Below are 19,704 nucleotides of genomic sequence, written 5' to 3' on the forward strand. Positions count from 1 at the left end.
TTCCTCATCTGTACTGCCTGTGTTAATGCAATGAATCTAGTTGGACTGGTGGGTGTACGTGATAGGGTGGTGACAGAGTGGAGAACTTTCTGCTGGCTTTCGAAAATGTTGTCCTTTCTCTGTCTCTCTGGGTGGAATTGTCCCAGACCCGTGGAGGCTGATTTAAGACCAGGAGCAGAATCAGAGATTTGGATCTTAGCACCCCAACACTGTCTTACCAAATACAACAAACTTGGAAGTTAAAAGCATTGAATCCCTTCACTTTTAATTTAAATTTTCAAATGGCAAAATAAATGATTTTGATTGGATTAAGATAGAAGCTAAATTAAAGATAAACAAACTTTCAAAATATATTTATTTTAAAAATATGTGGAATTTTTTAACATTCTGGAGAAATTTGACATTCTACGTATGTGAAATTAGCTTCTCAGAACCAGTGAATGTGTTTAGCAGTAATTATGAAGTTAGTATGCTGTTAAAAATCCAGTTACACCTCATTCAACGAGGAATAACTTTTTCAAGGGTTTGTACAGCAAGACTAACAAGCTAAGAGTGAATTTTCTCCATCAGTTCTTGGATTTCCCATTAATTGCAGTCTGAGGGAACCTCAACAGCTCACCCTCTGGAAAAGCATCAAACCACTGATAGCAATTTCCAGATATCCACATTATACTGCGCATGTGCAGAAATGCGCATCCGGTAATTGTTGTCGGCTTCGATGGCGTAATGACAGTGAACGCTAACAATTTCGCTATCATTACCACCACAAAATCCAGGCCATTAATGTGTCTCGAAACAGCTGGAAGTTGTTCTGGTGGAGGCATCAAAAGAAAGTTGTCCTCCTCACACATGAATAAACGGGAATTGCCTGTCAACGTATTGCATAATTTTAAATAAATGTATATCTTGTGCAGTTCTGTAGAGTTAATACATTCTGAACTGATTTGAACTCAACTGGATTTATTTCTGTTCATCAGCATGCTGCCTCACCAGCAGTGTTTACCAGACAGCTGTCTAAATCTGCACTGTACTTCACCTTATGACAAAGAAACTTTTGTTAATACAATGTTTGTACTCGCAAACCTGTTAACTTCATCCAAAGAGAACCAAACAGGTCTAAATTTCATTGTAATTTTCACAAATGATCCAAAGTCACCTAGAAAAGAAAACTAATTTTATACATATACTATACTCCAGTGTTGTCATGATGCCGACAAGTCTGCAATGTCAGCTCCCTCTCGAATATCGATGTAAGCCGTTATTTTATTTGCTCTGTTTCTGCTGAATTTCCTCTTAATAAAAAATTCTCTCAATAGATTATTTTTCATTTGCAGCTTTTGTTCCTTAACGGTACAAAAAGCCATTGTCCACATTAGTACGATATACCGTTGGTAGATCCTAACAATGGTGTCATTTTGTACTAATCCATGTCATGTATCTGCCCCAAAAGGCATAAGACACAATCACTCTTTTAGAAACTTCTGGTGTGATATAAACTAGTTTAACTGCCTCGACACTCTCAACAATGGTGCCTATAGTATTGCTATAAATAATATCTCCATTTATCATGGTCCTTTTGACCATAAGTAGAATGACAATAACATAAAGAAAATGAAGTATAATCCTTTGTGGGTTGCAGCAACATTTGTGCCAAGAGTTATATTTAAAAGGTAATAAAATTACTTTCTTTTCGTTTGTTTAATTGGCACAGAGCAGATGTATTATGTTAATACTCTTAACACACTGCAGAGTGTGTTATTGGACACACTTGAGAGTCTGTTTCCTTCAATATCTAAATATAGCTGAGTTAATTAAGATAGCTGTTCATGTCCAATTATTTGTAGTTTTTGTGAAAATACCAACACAATCTCAAAATAATGTCTAAATTGCACTTTGCAGGAATGCCATTAGCAATTTTCATGCTCTTTGTACTATGTACAATCTCATTGGTTCAACCCACTCACTTATCCTCTTTGTTTCCTGCAGGAGGGACTCAGGATGCTGGTTTCCAGGGACCTGGAGTGCACAAACACTTTGTATATTCAATTCTCATTCAAGTTCATAGCAAAAGGTGTGTTTCTTTTCTTTTCCCCAGCAAGCAATACTGAAAAGAATCCCAAGTAGTAATTCCAAATAGAGGCCTGGATTTTTGCTCCTGAGGCAGGCGTTCAGAGCCGGGAAATTCCCCGGCTCGTCACACCAGCCTTGGGGGAAAAGTGCCCCGAGCGGCGAGATCCTTGTTCCGGTGGGTGCAGGTGCAGGATGGAGTCAGGCCAGCTGCCCCTGGATGCAGATCGGATGTGGCAAAAGGGGATGCTGAGTGCCAAGGCAGCCTGATTAATAGGCCCACCTTGGTCCTCTGGGAGTTCCCAGTTGTTTTCTTAAACATTTAGGCCTCACCTCCCACCCACTCCTCATGCCCACACATGCCAACCCATGCCCCCTCATCCACCCCCATGGCCTCTTATAGCCCTTATGCAAACTTAGTGCCAATTCATGACCTTCACTCACCCCCATGGCTCCTTATAGCCCCCACCCTTTGCCCTTACACCCTTCATATCAACTCACCCAATATCCATCATGGGTAGACCTTGGGAGCCATGCTGAGGTGAAATAAAATAATGGTTTAGATATCTATTACAGACAACTATATAAACAACACTCTCATTCACGAAAGCCCATTTAATAGGTTGAAATCTTCTCAAGTACTTAATCCTTTATGAAAACAAACATTTGTATTCATAACCCCACATCAAAGACAGCTAATCCTTTAATAACCTCTTTTGAGCTGTCAATTACACTGTGAACTTAGTTCCCCGCCCCACCGCCCCCGTGATAATGATAGGTTGTGGAAAGCAGCCAAATAGTAATAATGCTATAATGATAGGACTTAGGGCTATGTCAACAAATGGCTATTGAAACCTCAAGCATAGTCTTTTTCAATTTACAGACAAAGACAGGCAGTTTTTTTTCAACTTTTAAAAGTCAGGCTATTTAAATAACTTGACAGCTTGACAGTTCTACAGACATTATCCACCCTTCACAAGCATTTACATCTATTTTAAAAATCTGCAATTCACACACTGCGGATAAGGCCCTTGTTCTGGCAAAAATGGGGTCTGTTTGAATTCAGCATTAAGTTAAAATAGCCCTGCCAAGTTCAGGTTTCCCACATGTGAGTCCTGTCCCATCTCCGTTTTTCCTCCCACCACCCCCACCGGCCATCATCCCCCCTCCCGCCCCCTCCCCGTCCCACCCTTCCCCTCCTGCTAAAAATGGGATCTGCTGGAAATATGGGTGGGACAGGACCCAGGTCTCACCCAGCATTTTTAAATGTCTCTGGAGTCTCCGCAACTCTGCAAAAATCGAGGTCTCAGTGTGTGTCAGTTGGAACATTTACAGTTCATCTTGCAGAGATAAAAACAAGAACAATGGCAAATGTTGTAAAATATGTATAATAAATACATGAAATGGAGCAGAAAGTGTGGGATATGTACAGCAGATCAATGAACATCTGAAAGGGAAAGACAGGTTAATGCTTTGAGTGAGACCCTGTTACCTCACTTAAGTGTCTATCTCCCACATGTAACCTATACAACATTATGCTAATCAGTTGTGGAGGGCATGGCTGTCAAGCCCAAAGGCCCCACTCATGCCATCATAAATGAATCAGGAACAGCAACACCAGCTGATTTCACTTCCCCCTCCTCCCAGGCTATAATATCCATTTTGTGATGCAGTGGCACGGGGAGCTGGTGCTTATGTAGTATCAGAAAGGCAGGATGTAGTTTTGCATTCCTGATCTTTTACCTGATGAGTTCCTGAGTTGGGGCTGACAGAGAAGCGTTAAGCAAGAATTGGGCATAGCCTCATAGGGAGGTTGAGACAGAGGATACAATTTGATGGCAGCTTACTCCAGGCTGCTCCCCTGCAGATCCTAGTGACTTGATCAAGGCAAGCACTAATAGCAGATTCCTATGACTGTTCACTAAGGCACAATAAAAGGTAACTTCAAAGAGGGTGAAGAGAGAAAGTTAAAGTTTACATGACAGTGCTGAGCACATATGGCTATGAATAAAAGAAAATGCCCAATGGCATCCTCTGCAGTAATTGCAGGAGACATCTAAGAGCATCCAGGAAAATCAGTGTGAATTCTGGAGTAAATATTGAAACAGTTATAGTGACAAGCAAGTTAAAATGACAGAAGGATCATTTCAGCTGATAAAAAATTCAGCATTTGAACTACTGAGCGGGTTTATTTATGATAACACATGGACACCGTTCATATCATTAGTCCTTAAGAGAAAAGGAAGCATTCGTCTTGAATGCATGTTTGAAAACAAGTTAGTTAGTGGATTTTTTCGCCTCTGGGTAGAAGGAATGCTACCTCAAGGATTACACACAATTACTCCAAAGTGCTACCACCAATTAATGCAATGTTTATGTAGAATTTGGATTAACACAGTCAGAATGTAGCTCACCAATTTTAATTACATTTAAGAGCTAGGGTTTCAGACAGTCTCAACAATGGTGGATTGTTGTTATTCTGTGTTTATATGTAAATAAAGATCAAACTGAAATTCTATTATTTGTGCAATTTCTAGATACAGAATCAAAAAGTGGAGAAATGTATTATGTCTGTTTCTATTACTTCGCACAACATTAAATTCCATTCACAATTTGAAATGTTCTAATACATTTCCAGCAGTTTGCAGTTGTACTTAATAACGTGAATTTAATCATTCTTTTGCCCCTGTTTTTATTGTATTTTGGCTGTCTTTCGATTCCTCCGACTCCTACAATGGACAAGGATGATTTGATGATTTCCTTGTGGGACTATGCCTATCCTTGGCTCAACCTTTTTCCTTTGCCATACAGTCTAATTCAGGAGAGCACTGTGTGGGAAATTGCAGAACCCTAACTTGGAGGAACTTGGTGATGTGACTGCCCAAGTCTCAGAATTGTTGGCCTGGTACCTTGATGGGCAACATCACTAATAGGTTCAGTGGGTAGGGAAGAACTGGCACCTTTATGTTGTGTTTACTCTACCCAGGATTGATATACGAACAAGCTATTCCATCTCACATATATACTGAGAGGCAGGGAAGTTCCTTTCATTTCGTCGTGCCGAGTTTCAGTGTGACATGCACATCAAGGTTTCTAAAGCCAGTTGCTGATGATGCAAAGTTGTAGGATTCTAGAATTTGTCTTGGCATCTTGCTGTGTGAAGTATATGCCCTCATCATTAGGCTACTTGAGTTTATAAACGAGTATCGTGCAAATTCCGTGATGCAGGGAGTGAAGTGGTCAGGTTGGTTAGTATATCATGAAGTCCTTCAAAAGCCAGTCTGCTGCATTTGCTAATTACGCATGTGGCAAGCTTCCTCAGCTCTCAGTGGGACTTTTCAATAGGGGAACCACTGACATTTCATGGCATGCAAACTAAGATTAGGCAAATATTTTTAAAGTGAAAATAATTTAGTTTCTGTGATATTTTGCAAGTAGTCTTATTACCAAAAGTGCCTTTGACTGAATTATTTTGATGTCAATTTTATTGTTCTCAATCCTGTGTTTTGACTCAGGTGCCCCTGATCGGTCACATTCTGTTCTTCTGCAGTATTCCATCAATGGTGGCATTACCTGGCATTTGATGGATGAATTCTACTTCCCTCAGACAACAGAGGTCCTCTTTATTAATGTTCCCTTACCACACACAGCCCAGACCAATGCAACTCGATTCCGCCTCTGGCAACCCCACAACGAAGGTAACAAGCTGGAATTATGTTTAGACTTATGTCATTGTTAAATAGCTTCTGGGGTCCATTGGAGAGTTTAGCTTGCATTTTTAATGTAAATTAATTCAATCATTTTGTTAAAAGCTTACAAAATCCATGTTGATTTCCAGGATGCAAATACATATTTCATTTGTACTATACTACATAATATGTATGTTTTATGGCTGGGGTTAAACACATGGAAGGAAGATAATCTTATGCTACTAATGAAGCTTTTAGTGCATTTTACCCTCGCTGTCATCATTAAATGATCTGAGGTTAGGAAACAGCACAGGCAGATGCAGAGTAAAGCTCACCTGATTCTGCCCCACTGTTGTCAGCACCAACCTCAGAAAACCATCCTGTGACATTACCATTTCTTACTCCAGTAACCCATCTGAAATCAGAAATACATGTTGTATGGAATTGTATGCTGAAACTGTGTAATTCTTCACTGAAGAGCATGGAGACATTGCACATCAGACTCAACTCAGCTCTCGATCTATTCATGCATAAAATTGGCAAGACCCTGTGCAAAATAGGCATTTATAATATAACCCTATTATAACACCTTCAGAGCCAGAAAACAACTAATGGTTGTATCAGCAGCAGTGTAACTTTCTAACTAGTCAGCCCCTCATTCCTTCCAGTGCTAAAAGGCAGTTGAACCACTTTCTCAATTCAATAAATAATGTTAAATTTATTTTATATCTGATTTCCAGATTCTTCTACTGTCATTGAAAATGATAAAGCTCAATATTGCAGTTTGATTCTGTGTAAAAAAAATCTTGACTACTGATTAAAATTAAGCAAGATTATTTAAAGCAGCACCAATTTTTACTGTTTAATCTTTTTTATCTTTATTCTTTGATTGTAATGGTTATCATGTACAATGATAAACTATTTGAATATTGGATTGGAAGTAAATCCAGACTTTGTATCAGCATTTAAGATTCTTTAGGAAAGTACTGAATGAAATGGCCTTATTTTATTTTTATGGTAATCCAAACTAACACAAGTTTGATGATTGGTAATAGATTTAATTATGCTTCAACACACAATTGCAAACTTGTGCAGAATTAAAATTGGATGTCTAATTACGTTGCACAATAAGCAGTTTGTTTGACTGTTGAGAAACTGAAGCCAAATTCATTCTGATTTTCTGTTCAACGACAAAGGGAAAAAGGAAGAAATCTGGATCATCGATGACCTCATTATTGATGGGAACAATCAGAAAAATCCTGGCGTTTTGTTGGATGCATTTGACTTCGGGCCCAAAGAAGACAACTGGTTCTTTTATCCTGGTGGCAACATTGGCCTCTATTGTCCCTATGTATCAAAAGGAGCCACGTAAGAATAAGAGCTTTTCCTGTGGATGAAGATATTGGTCTGTAACTATGTACAATAATAAAAAGGTTCTAATAATCTGATGCCCAGGTCCTAAACTCTGGAATTTCATCCCTAAACCTCTCCGCCTCTCCAACTCTCTCTCTTCCTTTAAGAAGCTTTTTGAACTTACCTCTTTGACCAAACTTTTAAGTCATCTACCCGAATATCTCCTTATGTAGCTTGGTGTCAAATTTTGTCAGATTACACTCCTGTAAAGTGCCATGAGATGTTTTACTACGTTAAAGGTGGTATATAAATGCAAGTTGTTATTGTTGATAATTAAGGTTATTTTATTTAATGTGACTATTCCAAAATTGTCATTCAGCATAACACCCTTCACAAAAAGTGAAATTTTCAGCAGAATATATCTAATTACTAAATGATTTGGTGTATGTTGGGTCACTAAGGAATAGGAAAAGCTGTTGTGCTGAACACCAGAGAACTGTCACATGATAGTAGACACTTTGGTCTAGAAATACATCAGTACCAAACCCTTTTCATAGGCTGCTTTTAAAATTTGCTGGCAGCTGGCCACAGACTATACCGAGTATTCTCAGGCACTTAGCAATTAAACCAGTGGCCCTTACAGGGACCTCCTGAAAGGCAAATTGTAATCTTTTTTTACTTACTGTGTTGTGAAATAATGAGGAGGAGGAGTGTTCCTTCTAGCTCCACGTTTAAAAAATTGTTTTTAGTGCTAAAGAGGATTATTATAGCATTGCTTCCTTCGTTTTGCACTATATTGTATATTCTCAATCAACAGTGTCATAGTGGCTGTGCCCTCTCTCTATGTATAGCTTCGATTTATTTGTTAACGTGCAGCTTTGATATTTTGGAATTGTTTTCCCATTACCCAGGGAGGAAGATTCTGCCATAGTCTTCGTGTCAAATGTAGTTGGGGAGCATTCCATCACCACACGCGATCTAGATGTTAATGAGAATACCATTGTTCAATTTGAGGTAACAACAGTTTAAGATATTTGCCTCTGCCTCAGGTTGTTAAATTCACCGTTTTTTACCACATCACACAACTTTCAGGATACGACCACACAGAGAGTACATCGAGAGAAATCATGGCCTTGAAATTCAGCCGTGCAAAGCCCATTTTGTGAGCACTGAGCACATTATTTAAACTAAGGTCCTGGGTGTCATGCTGGAGAAATTTCCAATTTACCAACCCCCCCCGGCACTTCACTTGCCTCATGCAGAACTCGCATAGAGCAACGTCGGCTAATCCCAAAGAGGGACAGAATAGAACTAGTAGCTAAAGTAATCTCTGTTCGTTATTCTGGACTCACTATGATACTTTATCTACTTTGCCAGAGCAAATGAAATGCACTGAAGACATAGGGAACAAAGAGATCCGCTTTTCAGAGCAACCAGAAACAGAACCCAAAAATATCTAGAATAAAATGAATGAACCAAAAAAGAGGCATTAGTCCATTTAAAATAGGCCAGTTAACACCTGTCTTGAAAAGATTAACAAACAAATGAAGCATCGTTCTGCTATAATTACCAATTGTTATTTGTAGGCTTAAACGGATACATTTGTAACATTAGATACAATGAGTAATGAATACTACGCATAAATGTATAAACATATATTTGATCTTGGTAACAACACAGTTGGAGAGATTTAATAATGAAAGAAGTAATCTGAGGGAGGCAAAAGCTCCTCTAATTATTTTGAAATTCTAATTCATATTTGTTGAATCAAAACCTTGTTCACTCCAATTGAAAAAAGTTTGAGAGCAATTGTTCAAAGCTCACCATAATTCTACAGCGATATGGAAGATCTTTATTATCAGTGAAAGAATTGTAAATTTAAGCTATTTCCATTAATGATGCTTATTTCCTTTATAATTTCAGATCAATGTTGGATGCAATACAGACAGTTCAGCTTCAGATCCTATTAGGTTGGAGTTTTCACGGGATTTTGGAGCCACTTGGCACTTGCTTCTGCCGCTGTGCTATAGTAGTGGCCACATCAGTGCGCTCTGTTCTACTGAACTTCATCCCAGCAGCACGTATTATGCCGGTACCACCCAGGGTTGGAAGAGAGAGGTAATCCACTTTGGCAGGCTCCATCTGTGTGGGTGAGTTCCTATTTCAGAACATAAACATGACTTTCTTCTTTCCACACACTGGAACCGGTTATTTTAGGACCCAGAAGTGTTAATCCCTTATTAATTGGTCTCAACCCCATCTTAATTTCTCACAATATCCCTAGATTTACTAGAATTATACCAGAACTGAAAGGTTATGCCTATCAAGAAAGATTGAACGTGCTGGGTTCTTTTAAACTGAGGATGATATAGAGAAGGTGTTTCCACTTGCAGAGGAAACCAGAGCTAGGGCCCATAAATATCGGATAATCACTGATAAATCCAATAGGAAGTTTCAGGAGAAACCCTAAGAGTGGTTAGAATATAGAACTTGCAAGCACAAGAGTAGTTGAGACAAATAGAATAGATGCATTCAAGCGTGGGGGTACTGGATAAACAGAAGAGGAAGAGAAGAATAAATGTTACTGGGGTTAGCTAAGAAGGGTGGGTGGAGACTTGTGTAGAGTATAAAAAATAGTATGGTCCTGTTGGGCCAATTGGCCTATTTCTGTACTGTAAATACTATATAAATTCTCCCCAATAATACTGCCAATCGCAGTGTATAACACAACCCCATTTTTCTGGCCCCAAAAATCGTGTTTTTGCATATACTCGGCATATAAGTAGACCCCGCTTTCAATAATGAAATGCATTAGTAGTCAGCCTCAATTTTTCACCCCACAATTGCATAGTTTACCTACCTTATAACTGGTGCAAGGGATCGAGTAGGCAAAAAGGGCTGTGCTGCGAAGATGCGCAAATGTTTAAGATGCACCTACACAGAGCAGACCCCGCATGGCGAATGACAAACAGAAATGACTACTCCAATAAAATGAATGAACTACAAAGCTGGTTTCAAGCTAAAAGTTGTGATATTTGCTAACTTACCAAGTAACTGTGCTGCAGCGAGGGAATTCAGTGATAGTGAAAAACGGGTGCGAGAATAGAAGAACAACAAATCTGCACTGAAGAAGATGGACAAGACCAAATGCAGCATCAGAACAGGGGCCAGCCACTGGCCTGATCTTAAGAAGCATGCATCAAAATAGGTCCTTGAAAATCGTCAGGATGGCTTTATCGTCACCAGAAATGCAATATGTATATACGCACTTAAATGGGCCAAATCAAATCCTGGGTCCAGCAAAGATTTCAGAGCAACATCTAGTTGGTGTCGCCACTTTGTGGAGTAAAAATGTCTAGTGTTGCAGCAGAAGACCAGCACTGCTTAGAGACTACCAAAAGACCTCGATGCCAAAAAGACCAGTTTCCAGTCATTCATCAGAAAGTGGCAAAAACACAAGTACCCATTATGCCACATCGGCAACATGGATGAAACGCCCATGAATTTCACACTGCCTGCACTGCGGAGTGAGAAGGTTCAAAAACAGTTCTGGTGAAAACCACAGACATGAGAAGACAAGATTCACGGTGGTACTAGCCTGCATGGCCAATGGAATGAAATTAAAGCCTATAGTAACATTCAAATGTAAAACCATGCCAAACATCAAGTTCCTTACAGGAATTTTTGCACATGTCCATGACAATGGATGGAATGATAAGGATGGAGTGATGTTATGAATCAGCGATGTGTGGAATAGGTGCCCCAGTGGCCTACGTAAAGAATGCAGCTTATTAATGTAGGATATGTTCAGATTCCATATAACAGATGAGATCAGGATGTGCCTGCAGAGAAATAGTACCTACATTGCAGCTATAGCAAGGGGTCTATCCCTAGTTCAGCCTTTGGATGTGTGCCTCAACAAGCCATTCAAGGATCATCTTCACGCCGAATGGAATAAATGGATTGTTGATGCAGAAAAACCCTTCACTAAGGGTGACTATGCACCCTGCCCCATTTGATGATTTGTGTAGTTTTGCCATCAAATGTTGGGATGCTCTTAGTGCATAAATTCTCATCAGATCATTCAAAAATGCAAAATATCCAATTCATTGGATGGAGAGGAAGATGATTTGTTGTGGAGGAATGATTCCGAAAGCGCCAAATCTGATCCAGAGTGGAATCCTAACGATGATGCAATAGCCAAAGTTACTCAGAATGAGTTGGATGAAGTCTTTGTATTGGATGCAGAAGACAATGAATTTGCTGGGTTTTAAAACACTTTAATTGTGGTTAAAGGTATCTTTGTACAATTAATTTGTTCAATAAACCATGCCGCGTTAATTTAGTATGAATTACTGGTGTTTTTTTTAATCACATTTCAAAATAGCAACCGTCCACACCAGCAATTCACACTTTATACTCGGCATATAAGTTAACCCCTGTTTTTAGAATGATTTTTGGAGTCTTCAAAGTTCAACTAATACATTTATCTTTTGTATATCTATGGTACATGTATTGCTTCTGGAACTAACAGGTTCAGATTTACTCCTTCAATCACCTTGGAGGCAAGTTTTTAGCCAGCCTTACAGTACACCTGTAAGTACAGTAGTTTCTACACTAGTTCCTAGTGTACGTGATTGGCAGCTTTTCTTAGAAAATAGAGAGTTTTCATTGGTGTAGTAGGAGATGCTATTTTGAGTCTAACAGATAAAGCATTTTGTTGGTGCAGGGGAAGATTTACAGCCAATTTACCAATGGATTAGTAACAGATGGTGCTTTCATCAGGCCAGTGAAAGAGACACACTGCAGCAGTCAAAGTGGGAGGATCACCAGCTAAAGGGGGCACAAGGTATTTTGTGAAAAGGACCCTATATAGACCAATATTGCTGCTGCAGGCAGGAGATATGGGGAAATAGCCAACAGTAGTTGTATCCCTCCAACATATAAGTTGATATTCTTACCACACTGCTTGAGTCAGTACTGCCAACCCTATTCTGGTCTTGCATGAGTTGGCAGTGAAGGTTCCGTAAACCCCTCATCCACGCGCCCCCCCCAACACCCCCACCCCCAACCCCGCACTCCCTGCGCCGCCCCCAATTCTCTAGTAGCACCTGCCCCAAACCAATAGGAAAGCGCACCAGTAATTCTGATCTTTCAGATTGTACCTATCCCTGATACCTGTTTTTCTTCTACTTTTATCTCTCTCATTTTGTGATCCTTTTCTGTTCTCAAGCCAGCAATGTTGACTTGATCATAACTACTCTGCCATCCTTAGCATTTGTTTCTTTATCCATTCTTGAAATTTATTTTTCACTCACTCTTTAGGTGGCACCATGCCATAGGTAAAAACATTGACAGGTAAGATGCTGCCAAAACAAACATCACCCACCTGCCCTCTCAGAAGAATACAATTTCAGTCTGGACTTCAATATGTAAAAGAACTCTTTACAATCCACACACTGAGTTTGCAATGATGGATGACCTATTGCTCACTTGACAAACTGGTTATCCAACTCAACTAAGACCAATGTTCACTGCAGCTGTTTTTTTGTACAAAGCCTTTTTCTGTCTCCCATCGCAAAATAATCTCCCCCAGACGAGCAGCTTTATTGATTCTTGTAAGTTTATTTTCATATAGTTTGTTTTATGGATGTATTTTTTGTGCTCACAGATCTGTGAGGTTTCGATGGTACCAAGGGTTCTACAGGTCAGGTTCTCAACCAGTGACCTGGGCCATTGATAATGTCTACATTGGACCACAGTGTGAGGAGATGTGTAACGGACATGGCAGCTGTGCCAGTGGAACTCAGTGCATTTGCGATTCTAGGTATTCTGGACCGACCTGCAAAATCAGCTCCAAAAACCCAGATTTCTTGAAGGGAGACTTTAAAGGTATGTTGAAAAAATGGCTTTATAGTTTAGTGAGGCATGGGTTAAAGGAAGTGACACAGAGCAGTAACAGTGGGTGTGGAGAGTGAAGATCACCTTTCATTGGTATCTTGATTACAAGCATTCTGGTATATTTCATGTTGAATGTGGAATGTGAAGGTGTTGAAAACAGGGTGAAAGAGGGTTTATGATTCCTTTCATTTGCTTAAGGTCACCCGTGCGCAGCATTCATTCATATTATTTGTAGCTGCTCACTAGGGTTTTCCACCTCTCTGCTCACCAACCCATTGCTTTCTGTCCATTAAAGTGAATGGGTGCAAAATCACAGGCCTGGTGGCTGTTGAAGTGGAAAACCTTAGCCAGTATTTTGCACTGTAGCAGGTAGGCCTATCTGCGGAAACTGGATATTTACACCACATTAACTTCTACTCTCTCTGTCCATGAGATCATTAGAATTGGTGGGGCAGGGAGGGGGTGTAGTGTTAAATACCTATGCTCTGGACATCATGGTGTGGTGCCAGCTGGATTAATTTTGCAATTAATTAATTAATTAATCCCATCAATTTTTTATGCTCATGTGATTCAATAGAAAGATAGAAATACTTTGTATTTATAAGGCCCTCTATCATAACACCAACATGCTTCAAAGTGTTTCATGCAGTGAATTGCTTTGCAAATGTGGTGCCTGTTATGTAAGCAAACATGGCAACCATTTTTCACCAGTACTAGCCCACAAATGATTACAAGACAAATAGCCAGCCATTCTGCTTTTTGATTTTAGTATTTGGAGAGAGGAATGTTGGTCAGGAGCCCCTGCCTTTTGAGTTGTGCCATGAGTTTTTAAACCTTGTCCCCCAAATCATAACACCTTCAATAATGCAGTACTCCCCCAGTACTTCACTATTGCACTTAAGTATCGGACTGGGAGCTTAAACCCACAAAACTTTGACCCAGTGACAAGAATGCCACAACTGAACCAAGCTTACACTGTCAATCATCATTAAAACGTCTGGCGTTATTGTAACATCTACTAGGGCATGATCACTGGTTACTTTACAATATTAGTCTCCCAGAGTGCGAATGAGTTAAACTGAGACTCTTTCTGCTCTCTCCTGTGAATATAAAAGATCTCATGGCACTACTTTAAAGAAGAGCAGGGGAATTATCCAATATTTATCCCTCCATCAATATCACAAAAACAGATTATCTGCTCATTATCATATTGCTGTTTGCTGCATGTGTATTGGCTGCCACATTTCCTACATAATGAAGTAACTACGCTTCAAACGTACTCCACTGGCTATAAAGCACTTTGAGATGTCCAGTGGTCCTGAAAGGCACTGTATAAATGCAAGAATTTCTTCTTACTGATTGAGTAACCTAGGAGTGGTGATGGAGTAGAGTATGAGTACCGATTGAACAGGATAGGAATGATCCATTTTAAATTAAATTTAGCATTGTTTCTGTTAAAGAATATCCAAAGGATAAAAGTTTAAAAACCCCAAATATATGAAAGTAATAAATTTTCTATCTCCTGTGCAAATCTCTTGTAACTATAAAATAGCTCAACTAGCAAGGCAGCCGCTTTAAAGCATTGTTTGTGTTTCAAACCTGTGACAGTTGGTTTCACATGCTAAACTTGACTTACTTTCATTTTCAGGCCCAATAGACCCAGAGAAATTTTTAGTGGTGAGCGGTGGGAAACCTTCCAGGAAATGTGGCTTAATGTCCAGTGGAAACAGCCTCTTCTTCAGTGAAGAGGGACTACGCATGCTGATGACAGTGGATATGGATTTGTCCCATGCAAGGTATTTGGAACACATTTAGTCACTGGGCCTTTCTTCCTTCCTTGTCCATCAGTTACTTTAAGCTTTCTGCAAAGGGACCTCCTGTGAAGTGCTCTATTCAAAAATAATTTCATTTAAAATAATTTTAAATGAAATAAAGTGTAAATTAGAAAAGTCCGCTAGGCAAAAGGGCTCACCCTGTTCTTTAGCTCTCTGTACAGGTCTAACTAAACCATTTGTGTCTCCCTCCTGTCCTGATGCAGACTGCTTTTTCCTCATACTAATGCATCCATTGAAGTTTCCATTGAAGCTGTATTCATTGCACCAAGTGACAGCCAGTTTTAAATGTGGAATAATTATTTCTCCAAGTCAGCTTTAACTTCAGTTCCCCTTCACATGATGATTCCTAAATTTAGCATATCAATGTTTCCATTTTTCTTCCCTTCTTTGATCTTCCAATCCCGTCACCCCCAACTTCAAGCGCAGATTTTGAAATGTTTGTTGTTCTCCTCTTTCATCATATCAGGAGCAGAAATATTAGCTTTATATTTCCTTTACATCATGAGATTTGGCATTAATAGCTAAATGTTTAAAAAAGGAATCATCCCCTCCCACCCTTCCCAAGATACTCATTTCAAAAATGCAGAAATTGTGCCATGATGATTTATTTCACTCAAATCAGTGAGCCCAGGTAGCCATGTTGGATTGTCATGTTGAGAAGATAAGAGGAATTCCATGCATCCTGTTTCCATATAATTCTTAAGAAACAAGTTTTCATCTCTCTGTGTGCCAGAGCACTCTTTAATGTCTTGGCAGTTAAGAGTCCAATATCCCCTCCCTGAGGTGCTGGGGTGATTGCAAATTTGAGACCTGACGGTTGGTACATATAAATATTAGAGACTGATGCTGAGTACATGTATGTCCCAATGCTTTTCACAGCATGGCACCGTCAGTCCTCCTTTAACTCAGGCCTGTGGGATTATGGATGTGATCTTAATGAGCTCTCATTACAAAAGCAGAGGAGCTTTTGGAAAGTCAGAACTGTCAGTGACTAACGGAATGTACTTCAATATCAGAAAGCATGTGGGAGCACCTATGGACAATTATCAGATAACACAATGGAATCATCAAATTCTCCAGATTAAAGTGGCTGTTGCACATTCTCTGCTGAATATGTAGAATATCATGTAGAATACATAGAATGTAATATATAAAAAGTGTTGCATTAGTGTATGTCAGTCACACTTCAGACATCACAACGTGCACCACATTTAAAACTGTCAGAAGTGCTAAAGGTACCGAATTATTTTGCGCCAATTTTGACCTTGAAAACCAAGAACAAGAGTTAGTTATTTATAAATAGCTGCCAATCTGTAGAAACTGCCCTCAGCAACTCGCCTCTAATTGACCTTGGCCTATCACTATTTAGACCACTGCCCCAAGGAAGTACCTAAGCAATGGACTTAGCAGAACAGCCAACATTCAACACAACTGCGACCTTAACAGTCAAAAACCACAGGGCACATGGAGCAGTTCCACAGATCAGTTAGTAATATAAAAATTATATAAAGCTGCCATATGAAACCACACCCTATTCACAGTATGTTGCAACAGCAACATATCAGAACCACTTCCGCCACGCCTCAGAAAAGCCCTGGTTTTAAATCGCAGCCTACAGTTCCAGTGTCTTTGCTGATATTTGTCTGCGTTTGGATATTTTTATGGGTTGGAAACAGCACTAAACAAATGACCAGGCTCAATATGCCATGCTGTGTCCAGATAAGTGAACAAGTTGGTGATTAAGCATATATCCCCGCTACATGAACCATTTCTTTACATGATGGCCTGTGGAGATCCTGAAGAAAGGATATTTTAAGATTGGTCTTATGAAGTTGACGTAAGGAAATAGTTCTTTGCATGAGTGGTTAGGATTTGGAATGCGCTGTCTTATAAGATGGTGGAAACAGATTCAATAGTAACTTTCAAAAGGAAGTTGAATAGATACTGTAAGGAGAAAAAATTGCAGGGATATGGGGAAAGAGCAAGGGAGTAGAAGTAACTGAATTGTGCTCCTAAAATTTGGGCGCAGGTTGATGAGTTGAATGACCTCTTTCCGTGCAGTCCTATTCTATAACTTCATGAAACGTCAACCAATATTTTTATTAAATTTGCTTTCTATTATTTCTGCATTCAGGTTTGTCCAGTTCTTCTTAAGACTGGGTTGTGGGAAAGCATCCCCAGACCCCAGGAGCCAACCTATGCTTTTACAGTACTCGCTGAATGGAGGCCTCAGCTGGGGCGTTCTCCAGGAATTCCTCTTCAGCAACTCGAGTAATGTGGGTCGATACATTGCACTCGAGATCCCACTAAAGGCTCGATCCTCTTCCACCCGTCTGCGTTGGTGGCAGCCATCTGAAGATGGGCATTTTTATAGCCCCTGGGCCATCGATGAGGTGAGACCTCGCATCTAAAAATCCCCATTGCAGTAATAGAGTTGTGACAAACAGCTGTGCCCAAGGGTTTTAGTCCTTAGCCAGGGCTAAACATGAGGGATTAGGTTGGTGCTCAGTATCCATAAGGTTAAGGAGGACTAACATCAGCCAGAATTTCTGCTCTTGATGGCTACTCAATGTCTGTTGTTGTTAGGGGGATGATAATGTTACTGGACTAGTAATCCAGAGACCCGGATTAATATTCCAGAGCCATGACGTCAGATCCCATCACGGCTGCTGGGGGAATTTAAATTCAATTAATTAATAAATCTGGAATAAAATGCTAGTCTCATTAACAGGGATCATGAAACTAATGGATTATGGTAAAAACCCATTTAGTTCACTATCACATTCTTCAGGAAATCTGACTTCTTTACCCAGTCTCCAGATCCACAACAATATGGTTGACTCTTAACTGCCCTCGTAAAGGATTTAGTAAGCCATTTAGTTGTATCAAACTTCTACAGAAAAGTTGAATAAGAATAAAACTGGAGAGATCAGCTGGCATCAACCTGATACTGGAAATGACAAAGACACAGTCTCCCCAGTCAATCAATGAAGTTGGTCAGTCAATGAAGTTATATTAAAATTGAGAGAGCTATCTCACAGACATCACAATCCCTGGGTATGCCCTGTCCCACCAGCAGAACAGACCCAGCAGAGCTGGCAGCACAGTGGTATCCAGTCAGGAGGTAGTGGCCCTTGGAGTCTTCAATGTTGACTCCGGACTCCATGAAGTCTTATGGAATCAGGTCAAACTTGGATTCTGGGTGGGGCACCTATGTTCATTTAACAAGAGTGGCTCAGTGGCGGCACTACTGATCCAGTTGGCCAAATCCTGTAGCACATATCTGCCCGACTGGGCCTGCAGCAGATGGTGAGAGAATCAACAAGGGGGCAAAATCAAATTAACTTCCTCCTTACCAATCTATCTGTTGCATCTGTCCATGACAGTTTTGATAGGACTGACCACCACCCTGTCTTCACACTGAGGGCACCCTCCATCATGTGTGTGACATTACTGCTGTGCTAAGTGGGATAGATTCAGAACAGATTTCATCAGCTCAAAACTAGGCATCCGGTCACTGTGGGACATCAGCAGCAGCAAAATTTTATTCAACCACAGTCTGTAACCTCATGGTCCAGCATGTTCCCCACTCTATAACTACCATCAAGCTGGGGGATCAACCCTAGTTCATGAATAGTGCAGGTCAGGCGCAGCACCCGGCATACCTAAGTAGGAGGTGCCACATTGTAAAGCTACAACACAGGATGGCAAGCATGCCAAACAGCAGAAGCAGCATGCGATAAAGCAAAGTGTTCCCACAACCAACGGATCAGATCTAAGCTCTGCAGTCCTGTCACACCCAGTAATGAATGGTTGTGAACAATTACAACTAACTGGAAAAGGACACTTCAAAATCATCCCCATCCTCACTGATTGCAAAACCTAGTACCTCATTGCAAAAGACAAGGCTGAAACATTTGCATGTATCTTCAGCAAAAATGCTGAGTGGATGATCCATCTTGGTCTCCTCCTGAGGTCCCTAGCATCATGATGCCAGTCTTCAGCCAATTCAATTCACTCCATATGATATCAAGAAACAGCTGAAGGCACTGGATACAACAAAGCTCTGACAACAATCTGGCTGTAGTACTGTAGTATTGTGCTCCAGAACTAGCCACACCCTTAGCCATGCAGTTCCAGTTCAGCTCCAACACTGGCATCTAACCGACAATGTGGAAAATTGTCCAGGGGTGTCCTGTCCACAAAAAGCAGGACAAACCCATTCCAGTCAATTACCACCCCATCAGCCTAGTATCAAGCATCAGCAAAGTGACAGAAAGTGTCATGGACGGTATTATCAAGTGGCACTTACTCAGTAATAACCTAATCACCGATGCTCAGGTTGGGTTCTGCTAAAGTCTCATTACAGCCTTGGTCCAAACATGGACATAAGAGCTGACCCTAGAGGTGAGGTGTGAGTGACTGCCTTTGACATCAAGGCTGCATTGACCAAGTGTGGCACTAAAGGAACCTTAGCAAAATGGGAATCGGGAGAAACTCTCCACTTGTTGGAGCGATACCAAGCACAAAGAAAGATCTTTGTAGTTGCTGGAGGTCAATCATCTCAGCCCCAAAACATTGCTGCAGGCGTTCTTCAGGTTAGTTCCTTGGCCCAACCATCTTCAGCTGCTTTATCCTTGACCTTCCTTCCATCATAAGGTCAGAAGGAGGGATGTTCATTGATGATTGCACAATGTTCAGGACAAACTCGCAACTCCACAGATAATGAAGTAGTCCATGCCTACACGCAGCAGGACCTGGACAACATTCAGGCTTGGGCTGATAAATGGCTAATGACATTTATGCCACATAAGTGTCAGGCAATGACCATCTTTAGCAAGAGAAAACCTTACCATCTT

The 19,704-nt window shown here is 40.4% G+C and overlaps 1 protein-coding gene across 5 annotated transcripts in view; it reads left to right on the forward strand.

Moving 5' to 3' along the window:
- The window catches only part of reln (reelin), a 366,824-nt gene that overhangs the window by 281,723 nt on the left and 65,397 nt on the right, over positions 1–19,704 (forward strand). For all 5 annotated transcript variants that reach the window (XM_078553223.1, XM_078553220.1, XM_078553221.1 and 2 more), the window contains 8 exons: positions 1,987–2,071; positions 5,583–5,765; positions 6,953–7,124; positions 8,021–8,123; positions 9,033–9,259; positions 12,781–13,001; positions 14,659–14,806; positions 16,980–17,238. In XM_078553223.1, the coding sequence (XP_078409349.1) occupies positions 1,987–2,071; positions 5,583–5,765; positions 6,953–7,124; positions 8,021–8,123; positions 9,033–9,259; positions 12,781–13,001; positions 14,659–14,806; positions 16,980–17,238 (1,398 nt within the window). The remainder of the gene's footprint in view (positions 1–1,986; positions 2,072–5,582; positions 5,766–6,952; positions 7,125–8,020; positions 8,124–9,032; positions 9,260–12,780; positions 13,002–14,658; positions 14,807–16,979; positions 17,239–19,704) is intronic.

This window comes from Cetorhinus maximus, chromosome 12 (genome assembly GCF_964194155.1).
Source record: "Cetorhinus maximus chromosome 12, sCetMax3.hap1.1, whole genome shotgun sequence".
Classification (NCBI taxonomy): domain Eukaryota; kingdom Metazoa; phylum Chordata; class Chondrichthyes; order Lamniformes; family Cetorhinidae; genus Cetorhinus; species Cetorhinus maximus.